The sequence below is a fragment of the Phacochoerus africanus genome, chromosome 14, assembly GCF_016906955.1.
Source record: "Phacochoerus africanus isolate WHEZ1 chromosome 14, ROS_Pafr_v1, whole genome shotgun sequence".
In the NCBI taxonomy this organism is placed as follows: Eukaryota; Metazoa; Chordata; class Mammalia; order Artiodactyla; family Suidae; genus Phacochoerus; species Phacochoerus africanus.
In genome coordinates this window covers 15,798,252-15,817,773 of record NC_062557.1, presented here as the reverse complement: position 1 = coordinate 15,817,773, position 19,522 = coordinate 15,798,252, and the positions used below count along the sequence as shown (strand labels likewise).

The 19,522-nt window shown below is 35.9% G+C and overlaps 1 protein-coding gene across 1 annotated transcript in view; it reads left to right on the top strand.

Annotated features, from left to right (window-relative positions):
• Window positions 1-19,522, top strand: part of TANC2 (tetratricopeptide repeat, ankyrin repeat and coiled-coil containing 2) — a 361,658-nt gene that overhangs the window by 119,213 nt on the left and 222,923 nt on the right. The window contains 1 exon segment of the mRNA XM_047758672.1: window positions 11,227-11,298. Within this exon segment, the coding sequence (XP_047614628.1) occupies window positions 11,227-11,298 (72 nt within the window).

Genomic DNA, 19,522 nt, shown 5'->3' with positions numbered 1-19,522 from the left:
AGATCAAGGTACTGAAAAGCTAGTGTGGCTGAATCATTGTGCACTGAGGAGGAAATTGAGAAGTGATGAAGTCAGAGCAGTTGGGAGGTGTGATTCAGTCAGAGAATTGAGTAGGTCCAGGTGGTCTAGGGCCTTACAGATTATGGGAAGGATTTGAGAGTTTTAATTGTCTTCTGTTAATTGGCTCTGTGAGCCTATATTAGTTATTAAAACTTTCTCTGCCTCGTTTTTTGATTAATACATAAACTTGTAAGAATGTTGCAGACTCAGTGGTGTGTATCTTGGCCTTTAAAAGAACATTAGGAGTAAGTGTAGGCCATACGTCTTTGTTTCAGAAATACATGAAAGCCCTTTGACAAATTTTGCATTGTTATTATGTATGACGTGCCTCCATTTGTTCTAGGAGTCATTTTATCACCTATAGTATTATTTTATTTCTGTATACTTTTAAAAATAGACATTCATTGAAAGAAAACATGCAGTCAGAAGAGTTTGCAGGGAGTTCCCATTGTGGTGTAGTGGAAATGAATCTGACTAGTATCTCTGAGGATGTAGATTCAGTCCCCGGCCTCACTTATTGAGTTAAGGATTCAGCATTGCTGTGAGCTCTGGTGTGGTTCACAGACGAGGCTTGGATCCCAAGTTGCTGTGGCTGTGGCTAGGCTGGCAGCTACAAATCCAATTTGACCCCTACCATAGGAACTTGCATATACCACAGGTGCGTCCCTAAAAAAAAAAAAAATTTGCAAATTGTTAGTGTACAGTCAGTATGTTATCACAGATTACGTTTTCTTAAAAGTCAGGTTTATTGAAATTTAATTTATGTATAGTAAAATTTTCCCTTCTTAAATATAGTACCATGAATTTAAAAAGAACATATATGGTCATGTAAACTACCACTGAAACCAAACAGAGCTTTTTTTCTATCAACATATAAAATTAAATCTTGCCCTTTTGTACTCAGATCCCTTAAACCTTTCCCTAATCCTTGGCAACTGCTAATCTGTTTTCAGTTACTGTAGGATTTTTCAGAATATTCTGTAAATGAAACCAGGTAATATGTAGCCTTTTGGACTCTGGATTCTTATGCTGTAATGCTTTTAAGATTGACTTTTTTTGCATCTATTAGTAGTTTACTCCATTTTATTGTTGGGTATTATTCCAAAGTATGTCTGTCTCACAATTTGTTTATCCATTCACCAGTTGATGGACATTTGAGTAGGTTCCAGGTTTTGGAGATCATGAACGGATCTTCTGTGTGTGTGTGTGTGTGTGCATGTGTGTGCACACGCACGGTCGGGGGCATTCTGTCTTCATTTCTTTGGGGTAAATGTCTGTGTATTGGATTGCTGGGTCATACGTTAAGTTGATAAAGTGTCAAATTGTTTCCCAAAGTTGTATACCGTTTTGTATTCTCACCAGCAGTATATAAGAATTATAGTTCATCCTTCCCATCACTTGTTTTTGTCAGCATTTTGTTTTTTAACTTTAGCTATTTCCCTATCTGGGTAGTGACATCCCCTCATTTGCATTTTCATAATGATTAGTGATGTTGAACATCTTCTCATGTGTTTATTTGACACCCATATCTCTTACTGAAGTGTCTGTTCAGATCTTTTGTCTATTTTTTTTATGGCCACATCACAGCGTATGGAAGTTCCCAGGTCAGGGACTGAATCCGAGCAGCAGCTATGGCAACTCTGGAACCTTTAACCCACTGTGCTGGGCTAGGAAACACACCTCCACAACAACCCCAGCCAATGCAATCGGATTCTTAATCTACTGAGACACAGCAGGAACTCCTCTTTTGCCTATTTTAAATTGCAGTGGTTTCTTGTTGCGTTAAAAGGGTTCTTAGGAGTTCCTGTCCTGGCTCAGTAGTTAACAAACCCAACTAAGACCCATGACAACGCAGGTTCGATCCCTGGCCTTGCTCAGTGGCTTAAGAACCCAGCGCTGCTGTGAGCTGTGGTGTAGATCGCAGATGCTGCTCAGATCCCGTGTTGCTGTGGCTGTAGTGTAGGCTGGCAGCTACAGCTCTGATTAGACCCCTAGCCTGGGAACCTCCATATGCCATGGGTACGGCCCTAAAAAGACAAAAGACCAAAAAAACCCAAAAAGAGTTCTTATGTTCCAATTACCAGTCCTTTGTCAGGTATGTATTTTGCAAATGTATTCTCTCAGTTGGTACTGGTTTTCCATTTTGTAACAGTGTCTTTTGAAGAATAGAAATTCTAAATGATTTATCCAACTTCTCAGTTTTTCTTTGTAGTTCATCTATGTGGGGTCTATTGTAAGAAATTTTCACCTGACAACAGATCACACAGATATTTTTCCTATGTTTTCTTCTAGAAATTTTATAGTTTTAGGTTTTACATTTAGGTTTATGATTCATTTGAACTTGATTTTTTTGCGTGGTTGTAGCATTTTATTTTTATTTCATTCTTTTTGTTTTTGTTTTGTTTTGTTTTGTTTGCTTTTTAGGGCCACTCCTGCAGCATATGGAAATTCCCAGGCTAGGGTTTGAATCAGAGCTGCAGGTGCTGGCCTACATCACAGCCACAGCAATGACAGATCTTAACCCACCGAGTAAGGCCAGGGATCGAACCTGCATTCTCATGTATACTAGTCGGGTTCCTTACCACCGAGCCACGATAACTCCTCAGTTTGATTTTATATGAGGTGAAGGTACAGGTCAAGGTTTATGTTTTTGTATATGTGTATCCAGTTGCTTTTTTTAATTTTTAAAAATTTTATTGAAGTTTTATAAGTCGTTTATTTACAGTGTGTTAATTTTTGCTGTACAACAAAGCGATTCAGTTATATATATATATATATACACATATCCATTCTTTTTCAGATTCTTTTCCCATATAGGTTATAGAATACTGAGTAGAATTCCCTTTGAAATACAGCAGGTCCTCATTGATCCAATTGCTTTAAATCTATTTGTTGAAAGATTATCCTTTCAACATTGAATTGCCCTAGCACTGTTGTCAAAAAAATTAGTTGACTCTATTTGTGTGGGTCTTTTTCTAGATTCTCTACTCTGTTCTGTTGATTTTGTGTCCCTTCTTTTGCCAATACCACATACTCCTTGAATTGCAGTAATTTTAGTCTTGAAATTAGGGTTCTATGAGACTCCAAATTTTTATTTTCTTCACATTTTTTTTGTCTATCCTAGTCTCTTTGTTTTTACATAAAAGTTTAACTTTCGATTACAAAAATAATTGCCTGCTGGATTTTCATTAGGATTGCTTTAAACCTATAGATTACGTAGAGACTTAGCATCATAAAAACTTCAGTTCCGTGAACATAGTATATTTCTCCATTTAGGTCTTGGATTTCTTTTACCAGCGTTTTGTAGTTTTCAGCATGCAAATGTTGTACATATTTGTTAGATTTATTCCTAATTATTTCATGTTTTTATTGGTGTTATTTTACTGGTTTTAAAATTTTTTGTTTTCTGGGTATTCACTACTGGTATATAGAAAGACACTTGCTTCTTCTATCTGGAATGCGGAAGCTGTAACCTTTGAATTTCCCTAACTCACTTCTTTTTTTCTAGTGGCTTTTTTGGTTATATTTCTTAAAATTTTCTACCTAAGGCAGTCATGCTGTCTGACTACGTTAGCCTGTACTATTTATTGCACTTCTCTTGGCCTACTTCCTGCCTGATAAAGGGACATGGTATGAGAATATTACTGAGTCATGGAGCTATAAGCCTTGAGTTAAAAGGATGTTTGGAGTAATTTTAGGCAAAACCCCCTTTTTCCTAAATATGTAAAAGCCCTTTGACTTTAGGGACTAGTTTATCGTCATGCTGTGTTTTGTTTCGTTTTTCTGGATTCTTTTTTAAATGAACTTTTAATAACATACAAACTAGAAAATTCACAAATCATGTGTACAGTTCAATAAATTGTCATGCTGGAGGTTTTTGATTTGTAAGTTTTGTTATTTATATAACTTGAAAAATTAGAAGGCAATGCTGTGGAATAGTTATGGCCTTCGGCTAAAGCATTTCTTTATTAACTCGTACTTCAATATTTCATAATCATCTGTACTAAATATAAGACTTAGTGATGACTGAAATTTTTATTGAACCGCAGTTACTTCTCACATTTTTTTAGCGTCCACATACTTGATATACCTGTGCTTTCTTAATTGAGCTTTTCAATGTCTAGTCACCCAGGTACCCTGTGTAACTGAATTTTTTGTCACGTTAAGCAGTTTATTTTATTCTGCCATATATATCTCCACATTATTTCATTAACTTTTACTTGGTTGATTGAAACAGGAAAAGTGAGTGATTGTAAAAATAAAGGTAGAAAATGAGGGTTTAGTAATTTGGGTACCAGTAAGTGTCATCTTAAATGCTGGGTGAATTGGATTTCCAGTTCTTCACTTTCTACCTGTTATAACACTATACATCTCTTCCTTTTGCAATGCAACTTTTTAGTTGTTCCCATTGAAGTGGGCCAGGTATATTTCCATACTCCATTGGTGTTGTTCCTGGATTTGCTTATTAGGACATTAGAATGTTAGCAAACAGAGGATTAGCTGTGTTTCTCTGATTTAACTTGGTATCCTGCAGTCCTGTGATCTACCGTGAGAGGAGCATACTCCGTGACTGCCCCTTCAGTGACTAGGCCCTTTATGAAAGACACATTGAAGTCGTTCTGAATCTGATAACCCAACCAAAATTAGCTTCACCCACAGTCAATCTGCAGACTTCTGAGCTTTATAAAAGTAAATGCTGTAGACTATTGAGATATTGAGGTGGTTAGTTACCCAAGAAAACCTAACACAGTCAAATTCTGTGAATGTTTACTAGTACTTTTCTTTACTTGAAATGTGTATTTTTAGTTTTGTCTCTATGGCTGCAGTGAATTCAAGCACAATTTATAGGACAGAGAAGATGGAGGAAAGTATTTTTAAGTAGAAAAGTAAACTAGGACATCCATACTGGACTAATTGTGGTATTATTCCTTAAGGAGTATTACTAGATTCTAAAATTATCAGTGAACTTTTAACATTAGAACATTTCAATTGAAAAGAGGTATTGCACAAAAATCAAATGCATTCTTCTAGATACATTGCTTTTTTAAGAAATCCATTGGTAATTTTTCTCCAATCAGAGAATTACATTGTTGGCATGCCTTTTTGTTTGTAAAAGTGTCAAGTGCTGTAATCCCATATAAATTAGTCTCACATCTATTCACGAAAGCATGAGGGTTAGAATCTATTCAGAGAGAAAGAGATTTGAAAAAATAGGTCTGGGAGATTGTCTAGGAGTATTGGTCTGATCACAGTTTCAGAGAGAGAGAAGTTGAAAAGAGAACTGGTCAGTATGGTAAAAAGAGAAGACTCAGACTAATGAGAAAGAAGAAGTTAGGACTTACTCTGGTAAATTTCTGAAATCCAAGGATAAGGAATAAATCCTAGATTTCTACCAACAAAAGTTGGGGGGAAAGACGATAGTGATCTGGACTATGGTAATGGTAGAAGAAATGAACAGAACATGGCAGATTTGGAATCTATTCGAGGTTGTTAATCTGCAGAATAGCTAATGCATGTGTTGCAAAGGGATGTGTTAAGAAGAAATGGACTACACGGCTTCTGGTTTAAATATATGTGAGTTGATGGTAAGTACCTACCTAATATTTTTAAATTGAGATGAAATTTACTTTTTTTTTCTCCCTCTTTTTTTGCCTTTTCTTGGGCCGCTCCCATGGTGTATGGAGGTTCCCAGACTAGGGGGTCTAATTGGAGCTGTAGCTGCCGGCCTACAGCAGAGCCACAGCAACGCAGCATCTGAGCCGCATCTGCAGCCTAAACTACAGCTCATGGCAACACCGGATCCTTAACCCACTGAGCAAGGCCAGGAATAGAAACGCAACCTCATGGTTCCTAGTCGGATTTGTTAACCACTGTGCCACGACAGGAACTCCCGAAATTTACTATTTTAACAATTTTAGTGTATATAGCTCAGTGACTTTTAGTACATTTACATCATCTACAATGTTGAGCAGCCATCACTGCTATTTAATCCATCACCCCAAAAGGAAATCCTATTCCAGAATTCCCACTGTGGCTCAGCAGGTTAAGAACCAGACTAGTATCCATGAGGATGTGGGTTCCATCCTTGGCCTCGCTCAGTGGGTTAAGGATCGCATGCCACCGCAAGCTGTAGCATAGGTTACAGATGAGGCTCAGATCCCATGTTGCTGTGGCTGGTGTGCAGGCCAGCAGCTGCAGCTCTAACTCATCTTGGGAACTTCTTGCTGCCCATGGGGCTGTTTAAAAAAAGCCCAAAACACGAAAAACCTATTCCTCTTAAGCAGGCACTCTACATTCCTGTACTAGTCTCTGGCAGCCACTAATCTACCTTATCTCTGTATTTGCTTATTCTGAGCATTTCACATAAATGGAATCATACAACACATGGCATTTTGGTCTGGCTTCTTTCACTTTGTATAATGTCATCAGAGTTTATCCGTGTTGTAGCATGAATCAAGCCATAATTGTTTTTATTGCTATGTAATATTTCATTGTATAGATATACCACATTTTGTTTATTGATTCCCCAGTTAATGACATTTGAGTTTCTGCTTTTTAGCTCTTATTTATAATGCTGCTCTAAGAATTCATGTTCAGATTTTTACTTGAAAACTTATTTTCATTGCCTTTGGGTGTGTACTTAAAAGAGAGATGGCTGGGTTAAATGGTAATTCTGTCTTTCACTTTTTGAGGAAATGCCAAACCACTTTACACAGCAGTTGTACCTTCTTATATTCCCATCAGCAATGTGTGAGGGTTCTAATTTCTCTACATCCTCACCAACACTTCTTTGTTATCGTTGTTGTTTTTGTTAATAGCTATCCTACCAAGTGCGAAGTGGTATTTCATTGTGTCTTTGATTTTATTGTTATTTCTGTAATGGCTAATGGTGTTGAGTATCTTTTCATGTGCTAACTAATTGTCCATTTGTATAACTTCTCTGGAGAAATGTCTGTTCAAGTCTTTAGCCTGTTTTTAAAACACATTAGCTTTTTGGGAGTTCCCGTCGTGGCACAGTGGTTAACGAATCTGACTAAGAACCATGATCCCTGGCCTTGCTCAGTGGGTTAAGGATCTGGCGTTGCCGTGAGCTGTGGTGTAGGTTGCAGACGCGGCTCAGATCCCGAGTTGCTGTGGCTCTGAGGTAGGCCGGCGGCTACGGCTCCAATTTGACCCCTAGCCTGGGAACCTCCATATGCCGCTGGAGCGGCCCGAGAAATGGCAAAAAGACAAAAAAAGAAAAAAAAAACATTGTCTTTTTGCTGTAAATTCTAGTAGTGCTTTATATATCATACATAATTTGGAAATATTTTCTCCCATCCGGAGAATTGTCTTTTCACTCTCTTAATAGTGTTCTTTGATGTACAAATGTTTTATCTTCCAGTTTACTGATTCTCTCTTTATATATCTAATTTGTTTTTTAGTCCCTGTATTGAGTTTTTATTTTCATAATATTAATTCATTGCTGATATTCTAAAGGTTTATTTTCTTTAAATATTAAGCATAGTACTTTTTTTCTTTTTACATAACATGACACAGGCTCAATACAGCATTTGGTCAGTATTTCTCAATAGAAACTCATAGCACTTTTGACATAGCTCTATGTCTAGGAGCTATAGAAATACTGCAGAAAGAACTGTAAGAGGCCGTTAGCAAGACACTGGTTAAATTATAATACATCATATATCACGGTAGTTTTTTAAATGAATTAAAGTTACATATGATGAAATTACAACTGTAATACAATTGGGAACCCAAATGGAAACCCTTAATTTGTTCCTACTTTTCAATTTAGACCACATTATCATCATTTCATTTAAGACAATGTGCTTGCTCTTAAAATTTTTCCCCACCCCCCAATTTTATTGAGATATGGTTGACAAATGCAAATTGTATGTATTTAAGGTGTACAACATGATGTTTTAATGAATGTATGCACTGTGAAATGATTACCACAGTCAAGCTAATTAAGATATTACCTCACATAGTTGCCCTTTTTGTGTGTGAGAACACTTGAGATCTATTCTTAGCAAATTTCAGTAGTAATAATATTATCATTAGCTGTGGTCACCATGATGCACATTAGGTCTACATAACTTACCTAATATCTGAAAGCTTTTTACTCTTTGACCAGCATCTCCCTTTTGCCATCAACCCCTAGCTCCTGGTAACTACCATTCTCTCTGCTACTATGAGTTTGGCCTTATTTTTTAGATTCCACATATCAGTGAGACTATGTGGAGAGTCTTTCTGTGTCTGGTTTATTTCATTTAACATAATGTCCTTCAGCTTCATCCATATTGTTGCAAGTGACAAGATTTCCTTTTTTATGGCTGATAATATTCGTGTGTGTGTGTGTGTGCGTGTATGTAAAATCACATTTTCTTTATATGTCCATTGACAGACACTGAAGTTGTTTCCATATTATGGCTACTATGAATAATGCTACAGTGAACATGGGAGTGCAAATAACCCTTTGAGATATCTCTTATTTCCTTTTGACATATACCCAGAAGTAAGTTTGCTGGACCATAGGGTGGTTTTATTTTTAATTTCTTAAGGATTCTCCATACTGTTTTCCATAATGGTTGTAGCAGATTACATTCCACCAACAATGTTTAGGCCTTCCCTTTTCTCCACATCACTGCCAATACCTGTTCCCTTTTAACTTTTTGATAATACCTGTTCTAATAGGTGTAAGCTGATATTTTGTTTTGATTTTAAAATTTGTGATTAATGATTATTTTTGTGTACCTGTTATCCATTCATTTACCTTCTTGAAAAATACTTAATTTTGCCCATTTTCTAATTAGGTTATTTGGTTTTTTTGCTATTGAGTATGAGTTCCTTATATATTTTTAATATTAATTCCTTATCAGATACATGGTTTGCAAATATTTTCTCCCATTTAGTGGGTTAACTTCGTTTTGTTAATGGTTTGCTTTGCTATGCAGTAACTTTTTTAGTTGCATATAGTCTCATTTGTTTTGTTTTTGTTGCTTGTGCTTTTGATGTCAAATAAAAAAAATCATTTTCCTAAGAGTTTTACAGTTTCAGGTCTTACATTTAAGATTTTAACCCATTTTCATTGACTTTTGTGTAATGGTATAAAGGTCCAATTTCATTTTGCATGTGGTTATTCAGTTTTTCCAACACTATTGAAGAGACTATCCTTTTCCCATTGTGCTCTTGTTGAAGATTAATTGACTGTATTTGCATAGGTTTATTTCTAGGTTCTTTATTCTGTTCTATTGATCTGTGTGTGTGTGTGTTTATGCTAGTACCAAATTGTTTTGCTCCAGCTTTGTAATAGAATTTGAAATTAGGAAATATGATGCCTCCAGCTTTCTTTTTCTTGCTCAAGATTATTTGATTACTTTAGCTATTCAGAGTCTTTAATGGTTCCATGGTAATTTTAGGATTTTTTTTACTTATTTCTATGAAAAAAGCAACAAGATTTTTTTTTTTAGTCTTTTGAGGGCTGCACCCACGGCATATGGAAGTTCCCAGGCTAGGGGTCGAATTGGAGCTGTTGCTGCCAGCCTACACCAGAGCCACACCAACGCCACATCTGTGACCTTACCACAGCTCACAGCAGTGCCAGATCCTTAACCCACTGAGCTAGGCCAGGAATCGAACCCACAGCCTCATGGTTGCTAGTCAGATTCATTTCCACTGCGCCACGACGGAAACTCCCCCCCCCCACAAGAATTTTGATAGGGATTGCCTTAAGGCTATAGATTATTTTGGTGGTAATGGACATTTTAGCAATAATAATTCGTATAGTCCATGAACACAGAGTATCTTTCTAGTTTTTGAGTCTTCAGTTTCTTTATCAATGTCTTATAGTTCGCAATGTATAGATCTTTCACCTCTTTGGTTAAATTCATTTGTAAGTATTTTAATCTTTTTGATGTTAAGCATACTCCTTATGATTCTGTGCCTTATTGTTCCATGGTCTATATTCCCTCTGAGACTATTTATTTTACATGGTCTTTCTGATTTGCTTTCTTCATGCTGTGTTATCTTATCTCTTTGTTATTGTTAGTTAAAGGACCAGATAGTATATATGAAAAATTGTGGAAATGATTTGAGACCTATGATGATGCTATCTTCCTCAAAGATTTATGATTGCTTTTGGCAGGCACTAGCAATCCAAGATTGCCTTAATTTAATTTTATGGTAGACACTTGGAGTTGAGCTTCAATCCTATAAAGGCCAGTCTAGTTTTGGTTTATACTTATTCCTAGAATGTAGTTCCAAACTACATACATTCCATACTACAAACCCCAAACTACACTTTGGGGTTCCAAACAAAAATGTTAAAGTTTTAACAGCTCCTCCTTTGCAACTTGGTTCTCTCTGCATTCCAGTATTTGTCCTCCCAACTCTGTAAAACTGTCACTAGTTTCTTAGCCTTTCAGATGCTACTAAATAAAAATAAGCCACAAATACCAGGCCTCCGTGTTTTCCTTGTAATTCTTCATCATGCTGTTAACTCTCCAGTGCCTTTGGGAAGATTTTTAAAATACATATAGTTCTAGTTTTTCTTAGGGAAAAGTTAGTCTGAAGTCTGTATATAATCTGCCTTTACCAGAAGTAGACATCAACAGTATGTATGTGGGAGTAAAGAGCATGTAATTTTCTCTTTTTTTAATGTTTGAGCAGATTCAAAGGTCATCATATACTGTTAATCTCACCACTTGTATTTTCATGTACTTTGTTGGAGAAAGAAAATAAATACAGTTATGGTGATTGTACTAGCAATTGCATACATTGGGTTGCCAAGCAAGTGAATATCTTTTTTCATGTTTATTTTATCAGGGAAAACAGTTGAAGACCATCGCTCTAATTGTAATGCTTGTTGCATTGTCCTGCAATTATTTTTTTATATGACTGCATCGCTCATGAGACAGTGAGCCCCTTACAAGGAGGAACTCTTTTTTAACTTAAGTTCCATGTCCTAGTGCTAGACCTGAAGTTAAGTACCCAGTAATGTAGAGATGAATGTGTGTGTTGAAAATACCTTGTCTTCTCATAGTGAAAAATCAATATCCGTATATACTGTCCTGAGGCGTCCCACAAGATAAATTTTAATAGAGAAGAATTTTAGTAGAAGAATCTTTTCTCACTGGCTCTTTCATTCCATCCTCTTCTGTACAACAGGTGGCATCTCCACAGAAAGCGACTGTGCTTTTGAGCCAGACTACGCCGTCCCACCACTTCCAGTGAGTGAAGGTATGCAGCACATTCGGATTATGGAGGGCATGTCTCGCTCTCTTCCATCCTCCCCCTTACTCACACATCAGTCTATCAGTGTTCGGCTCCAACCTGTGAAGAAGTTAACTGGTAAGGACTTTACCTAAATTTAGTATGTTTAACAGGAAACCTAACAGTATAACACTCTAGGTCATATCAGATATGTTTGTGTGCATCTTTAGGTTTTTCTTCCTTGGCCTGACTGATGTCACAGACTCTTGGAAAGTGGAGCTCTTTTCGATTTTAATTTAGGGAATTAGAATAGTGCTCAATTTGACAGATTGATATACTTATTTTCTAAATGATCCATCTGTTGCGGACACATTTTTCTAGGCTTTCAGGAAGTTTCTGGTTTTGCCAGAATCCACTGTTGTTCTGATTTCATTGATCAGCTTGTTCATATCAGATTAACAGATGGAGATATTGTCATTTAGGATAATAAAAGCTTCATAGTTTAGCAAAGGTACATCAGTTGTGTTTTTGTTTGAAATCCTGATTTGTATATTTCATACCTATTTTTAAAAGCTCACTTAGATATTTACCTCTCTCTGGTATACTACTCCAACTTCTTAGGCTATTTACTATAATTCACAAGTAATATGATCTCATAAGATCTGCTCTGTGCAATCAGATCAAATTGTTAGGTGGGAAACTGTATCTTTACTAAATGAACTTTTTAGACCCTTTAAGCTTTTTCAGGGAAGAAATTTTAATCTGTTAAATGATACTTGTATGCAAAAACATGTAAAGCCTGGGTCACTTTCTTAGATTTCTTTTAACATTATTAGTTTATATCCAGTGTGAATAAGTTGACACTGTTGATGGGTTAGGAGTGTATGGAGGCAAGAAATTTAGATATTTCCAAAGGATACATTGACTTCCTCCTGTGTGCCTGGCGTTGCGTTAGATGGTAGGGAGGTTTGATTATCAGTCGACAGCTCAAAAGAAAATAAGATGATAGAAAGGAAGATGGGATTTTCAGACTCTTCTATTTTGAATGAAACTTTTACAGTGCTTAAAATTTTCATTAAAATATTTCTTTATTCTGTAGTTCTGCAAAGCATAAGTCATACCTCTCGCATTGTGTATTGTTTTTTAGGCATCTTCGAATAATGGAGTCAAAGTCTACTTTGATTCTTGGGTCATTAGGTAAAAATCAATAAAATAAATAGCTTAATGACAGTTTACTAAAATACTTATTCCTTCTAATATCTAAAAACAGGGTACATTTTATGTGATTGGGCCTGAATAAAATTTCTGTGCTTAGAAAACCTCCTTTTTTCTTATTGGTTGCTGAAAATACACCAGATCTGATGGCTGTCAAGTAATGTGCATCATTTTACTACACATATTAGTAGAGATGGCAAGAAAAATTCAGTTTCCTTATAAAAGTTAGCTAGATTGCCTGAGGTTTTGAAGGTAGCACTGTACTATCCCACTTGCCTCTCCCAGTTTGAACTTCAACTTAAATAGGCAACCTTTAGATAACCTAAGAAATAAATGCATTTAATAACAAAGTCAACAAAGTACCTAATATCACAGAGGTGATACAGGGAAGCAGTAATAAGAGGTAGACTTGGTTAATTACATGTGTGAACTATTGTTTTAATTTTACAGCACTATGACTATCCTCTCAATTTTGTTTTATTTACTGAAGAGATTGTCGAAGGCCTAAGAATTTAAAGTTTGAGAATGCATTTTTAAATATCTGAATGAAAGAAATCTGTCTCCTGAAAGAGGATGCCATGAAAAATTTTCTGTGGCCAATTTTCTGCCAAGTGAATTAGATGATACGAATTTTCCTGTTTAATCTGGAATGAAATTACTTTGAGGTTTAAATTAAAAATCTTATTTAGTACATTATTCATTAGTTATCTTTCTGAATTGTATTTTGTTATAAGTAAAAAGGACATTGAATGGAAAAAGATTGGCTGACCATAAAGAAATATCCTCCAGAGAATGTTTCTTAACAAAATACATTAATTTAAAATGGCCATCAGGGCTACACTTACTAATTTATCCATTTCCATTCATTTAAACTTCCAGGTACCTTATCTTTCATAGTCATATTACAACCAAACTGAATAAGTTGGGTAAGAAAAGTCATCTTTTTCTGTTTTCTTTCTGACTTTCTAATATTTAGTCTCCTGTCTATGCTATGGTCAAGGTAATTTGCTTATTATTCTTCTGTGCTTTTTCTTGATCATAAAGCAAATATTTGTTTAGGACCTACTGTATGCCAGGCGCTGCTTTAGGTACAGAAAATAGAGTAGAGGAAAAGACAGTTAAGGCCCCTGCCTTCCAGGTATTTATTTTCTAGTTGGTTAGGGAGACTGATGATAAACATATAAATACATACTTTAATTTTAGATAGTAACAAGTACTATGAAGGGAATAAAGTAAGAAATGGGATAGAGAAAGACCAGGGTAGATCTAGGTTTCTCTTTAGAGAGTGATCAGGGAGAGTCAAAGGAGGAGATATTTGAACTGAGGTCTGAATAACAAAACAAAACAAAACCAAAAAAAAAAGAAAGAAAAGAAAAAGCCAGCCAAGGGAAGGTCTGGGATCAGGACCTGCCAGACAGAGGGAAGATCCGGAACAAAAGTCCTAAAGCCGAGCAGCAGCATTCGTATGTTCAAGGAATAGAAGTAAGGCAAGTGTGGCCTCAGCAAAACAAGTCCGAGGGGAAGGGAGTGTCCAGTAAATAGTTGAAGAGGTCGGCAGGAACCATGATAACGAACCTACTCTAGGATTTTAAGCAGAGCTGGAAAGGGAAGTAATATCCAATTTGCCTTTTAATCAGATCTTGGTGGCAAGTATGTAAAGAGTGGAGTAAGAGGGTCTCGAGTATCCCGTGGTCCTTAATCTTGAGTATGTTTTCCTGATCTTTTAATAGATCTTTAACTTCTAACAAGTTAATAGAGAATTGAAAAAAAAAATTAATCTGTCTTGATCTTGTAAAACAGAGTAAGCTTTTCCTATTATTTTTGTGATATAACTTTGTACTTTTAACGTCTCTTAGTCCTTCACACAGGTGTGTGTGAAGATCCGTTTCCAAATACTTAGACTTATCTATAGACTTGAGGGAGTTAGAATGGGGAAAGACTTGCTTGAGAATAAAGGCGTTTAATTTGGAGCTTGAAAACTAATTATAAATTATGTTGCTCTATTCAGTGTGAAAATGAGGAAAAGTGGTTAAGAGAGAAACCAGCTCTGTATTCATACTGCTTGAGTTTGTATCCCAGCTCTGAAAAAGTCACTTTACTACTGCAGGCTTCTGTTTGTTTATCTGCAAAATAGGGTTAACAGTACATCCTGCCTACACATTGATGGTTATCACGTTGCTTAACACTTGCTTAAAACTGTGTTTGGCAAATATTAAATGCTCAGAATATGTTAGCTGTTATTATTAACAAAATTTGTTTAAATTTGGTGAGAACACTGTAAACCTGCTATAATGGAAAAAATAAAAATCATTATAAAAAATTAAATAAAAATAAATTTGGTGAGAAGTTTTTGGTTTTAATATAAAATAACAGTTTGGAACTTTAAAACTTCACATTTTAAAAATTGTATACTCTTTAGTGATTAATGGTAATAGTAATAATTCTCATTTGAATGCCTATCGTATGACCTACACATGTAAACTCATGTATTCTTCATGTGCATCTCCATTTTATACATGAATAAATTAAGTCTTAGATAAAATGTCTTGCTCAAAACAATACAACTAAGAGTCAGAACCAGGATTAATACCCAGGCCTTTAAACTCCAAATTTGTCTCTCTCTTTTTTTTTTTTTTTGGCTGCACTTGCAGCGTGGAGAGGGGTTCTTGGGCCAGGGATCAAACCTGAATCACGGCTATAACCTAAGCCATAGCAGTAACACTGAGTCCTTACCACTTAGGCTACCAGGGAACTCCCTCATTTGTCTCATTTTACCAATGGAAAAAATTGAGGTTTAGAGAACTTAAGCAGCTCACCCAAGGCATCTGCTATATCAGTTAAGACGTTTCTGTTTTTTTTTTAAAAAGTAATGGAAGACATAGACAGATATGTCTATAAGCAATATGAGTGAAACCAGAAGACCTAGAGGTTGGTGAACCTAGAGGTTCATCGACTTAGTTGGATATTGCTCTGCATTGAGGGAATGGAAGAGACTGTACAAAGACACATCACTGGCCTCAATTATCTGTGGTAATGGAATTGCCACCATTCTCTAGATTTTTATCCAGGGATCCTTCCAAGGTGTTTTTGTTCATGATACAATAAAGCCCCTCAGAGTTCTTATTAAAATATAGATAATTGGGAGTGCCAGTAGTTCACTCATTCAGCACTTAATGAATTTATACTGTTTGCCTATTATGTACACTGTTTACTAAAAGTTTAATTTTGCATATCTACACCATTGGTAGTACAGCTGTTTCATAGGGCAGTTTGAAGTAGGTATCCAAATTTTAATGCACATAATTTTTGACACAGCACTTTTATTGCTCAGAGTTTATTTGACAGATAAATTTGAACAAGTTTGAAATGCATGTGTGCGTGTGCGTGTGTGTGTGTAATATTGATTACATAGTAAACATTTCTGTTTTAAATTGATATGCACGAACATACACATATGCATACATTTGGTGGTGGAGTGGAGATAAAATAACTAAACCAAAAATGGGAGAGGGATGAAGTTCCCTCATGGCTCAGTGGATGAAGGGTCTGACGTTGTCACTGCTATGGCTCTGGTAACAGCTGTGGCACAGGTTTGATCCCTGGCTTGGGAATTCCACATGCCATGGGTGCAGCCAAAAAAAAAAAAGTGGGCGAGGGATAACATGAATTTTGTTGTATACCCATCCATAATGTTTGTATTTTTCACCATATGGAAAACCCAATATCTCGTGAGGCAGCATAACAAAATGGACCCTGACTACCATTTCCTAATTGTGTAAACTGTGCAAATTTGCTTAAAGTCTCTATACTTCAATTTCTTTGTTTCTAAAATAAGGATAATGATAGTATTTACCTCATAGGACTGTTAAGAGAATTGGGTGAGTTGGTTTGTATACAGCTCATAAGACAGTGTCTGCAATAGAATAAGTAGTCAATAAATGTTAGCAACAGTCATTATTATAATTTTAAAATAGATTTGGCTATCAAATATGAATTCTGAGCTTTTGGAAGGTGACCTTCAAGTAATTTATTTAATTGCCTTAAGTAAAACACTTTGCTGAGGAGTAACCTTAAAGTACTGATATTAAATGGATTATTATCTTGTCTCTGGGTAAAGGTTCTTCTGGCCTGATTTTTAAAGTATTTGCTACCAATAGATTGTAATAACCATGTGGTGGTCCAATTTAGATGATAAATAAGTCATAATAACCAATCTGATCATGCTGTAGCCTATTTACTTTAGATGCTAGCTCAGGCCAAAATAATATTTTCATTATTGATACAATGGAGTCATCAGTTTGTTTCTGAGACATCCTGGGAAAATTGCTTCAGGTTATTTTGACATTAAAAAGAGCCTATACATAATACATTTTAGTGTACTTATAATTTTTTTTTTACATAAGGATAATTACCTTGCAGTTTTTAGAAACAGCGAAATTCAAGGTGTACTTTAGTGAATTTTATTAGAAAAAAATACAGGGTTGCTATGAAAGTTAAATAAGATTTTTTTTTTCTAGGGCCACACCCATGGCATATGGAGGTTCCCAGGCTAGGGGTCCAATTGGAGCTACAGCTGCCGGTCTACACCACAGCCACAGCAATGCAGGATCTGAGCTGTGTCTGCGACCCTACACCACAGCTCACGGCAACACCGATCTTTAACCCACTGAGGGAGGCCAGGGATCAAACCCTCAACCTCATGGTTCCTAGTCAGATTTGTTTCTGCTCGGCCACTATGGGAACCCCTAAATAAGATTTCTTAAACATACAACCTAGTGTACCATAAACATTGCATACATGTTACTTTTCATTTTATATTTGGATAAAATGGAAACATGGGTTTTGAGAAGATAAATGAAAAGCTAGTTCCAAATACAGAGAGCTTAGAGCTTATGTTAGTCTTCATAGTCTGACTTAGGTGCACTCAAGCAAGGTGGGGAGGGTGGCAGTGGGTGGAAAATTACTAAGAGGAGATATCAAAGGTAGGGGAATGTTGGCTGAAAGCAGACCTGGTAATTAGATATCAAAGGTGGGAATTCCTGCTACGCTGGGCTAGGCTGAGGTCTAGTCAAACTACTGGTGTAAAATAAGCTACAAGGGTTATGGTACAGCACAGGGAACATAGCCAATACTTTGTCATAACTGTAAATGGAGTGTAACTTTTAAAAATTGTATACATAGACTGGGGACTTGGGGGAGGGAGGGCAGTGCTCAGAGTAACCTGACTAAATTTTACTTGAGGAAGGAGTCTTTGTCAGTATGTATATTTTGACCAACAAAAAGGCAACATACATTATCAAAGAATTCTTTCTTTGATGTTTACACACACTTGATTTGCAACATAATTAAATCTATTCTTTTTAGGTTTTTATAGAAACTTAACCCAGGAGTTTGTATACAGCAAATAACTTTCTCTTCTATTTTTTTTTTCATATTTGAATGGAAGTCACTCATACAGAGTAGAAGTATTATTTATACTATTGTGTTATTTATTTAGAGTGGGATTATTTATAGCAGCGGTAGGATTGCTGTGTATATTCCATTGAAAGGCCAGAATATCCCCTTAATGGAGAAAGGGCCAAAATTTTAAAAATCATTTACATTTTTCTTATGAAATGATTTTATTTCTGTCAGGTTAGATGACTTGTATATGGAGGCTTTCTCATACAAAAAAATAATTATGCAAATAATTAGAATTTATCATAGGAAAAAGCAAATGGTTTTGACACTAAAAGAGAATTATATTAGTATGTTTGTCTTCTAATAACAAAACCACAAGCAGTGGCTTTTTTGTAGGATTGAAACAAGGTTGAAAAGCCTAAAGGCCTACCTAACGAAGCCTCCTCATCCACGAATCCACGTATGAGGACCGCAAGTATAATGGAAATAAATGGGCCTTTCTCTTAAACCAGGTTGAATTGCGGCATTGCCTCTTACTGGTTATACGAAGCATATGATTTGTGCTTTTGTTAGTTTTCTCTCATAGAAAGAAGTGATAGCAATTCTCCTTTACATGGTTCCTGTGAAAATTAAGTGAGATTCCTTTACGCACAGCCTGGGATACAGACATTGAATAATCGATACTTTTCTTCTAATTTTATGCAACCCCCCCCACACACACACACGTTGCACAAAAATTGGTAACAGGAAAAAGGGGGGAGATCATATGTGACTTTTACTATGGTAAAATCTTCACCTTTGTTAAAATGCTTATGGACATTGTTTCTCACTATGAGGTTCCTAGACCATTCACATTAGAAATATTGGGAATGCTTCTTTTAAAAACAAAAATTCCTAATCATTTAGATTTCCATGATCAGTCCCACTTCAGAGATTCTGTCTCATTAAATCTCGAGCTCAAGAATCTATATTTTTAGTAATCTGTTTGGATCAGAGAGGTTTGAGAAACGCTGCTCTGAGGAGTTGCTTTAGATAATTTTGTTCTAGTGTTAGGAGTTTGTCTATTTATGTCATTTAAAAAAACATTTTGCAAGATTATCTTTTTAAAATGTGTTGTTTACTTATCTGCGGAACTTGATCTAACCTTTTGGAACTGGTCTCACTTGGATTTAGAGATAATATAAACATGAGAAACTGAACTCTACTGTAACAGACCTTAGATGATCTACTGTAGGTAAATGGCGGATTGTTGTGCCCAAATGAGTAGTTTTTCAGATTTTTCTCTCTCTCATTTGTCAGTTTTTTTTCACTCTTGTTGCCTGTTACAGTTCTTTTGTCCTTTTCTAATTTGGACTTAATGATATGGACTTAGAAGTTATATCACTAAACCCATCAACCTGATTGTGGAATTTACCAGGATGTTCTTTTTAGGTGCTACTACTTAGTGAAGATCATTAGTGTAATGGAACCTCTGGACGCAAATACTCACATTTTAGGGTCGAATTTGACTTAGTCAAGAATACGCAAGAAACCATCTACCTATTAGATCTTCTCAGTATCTACCTATGAGAAGTCATTGTTTATAAACTTGTGCTCAGTTTCCCATTTCCTTGTCCTCACTAATTCCTATAAAAGT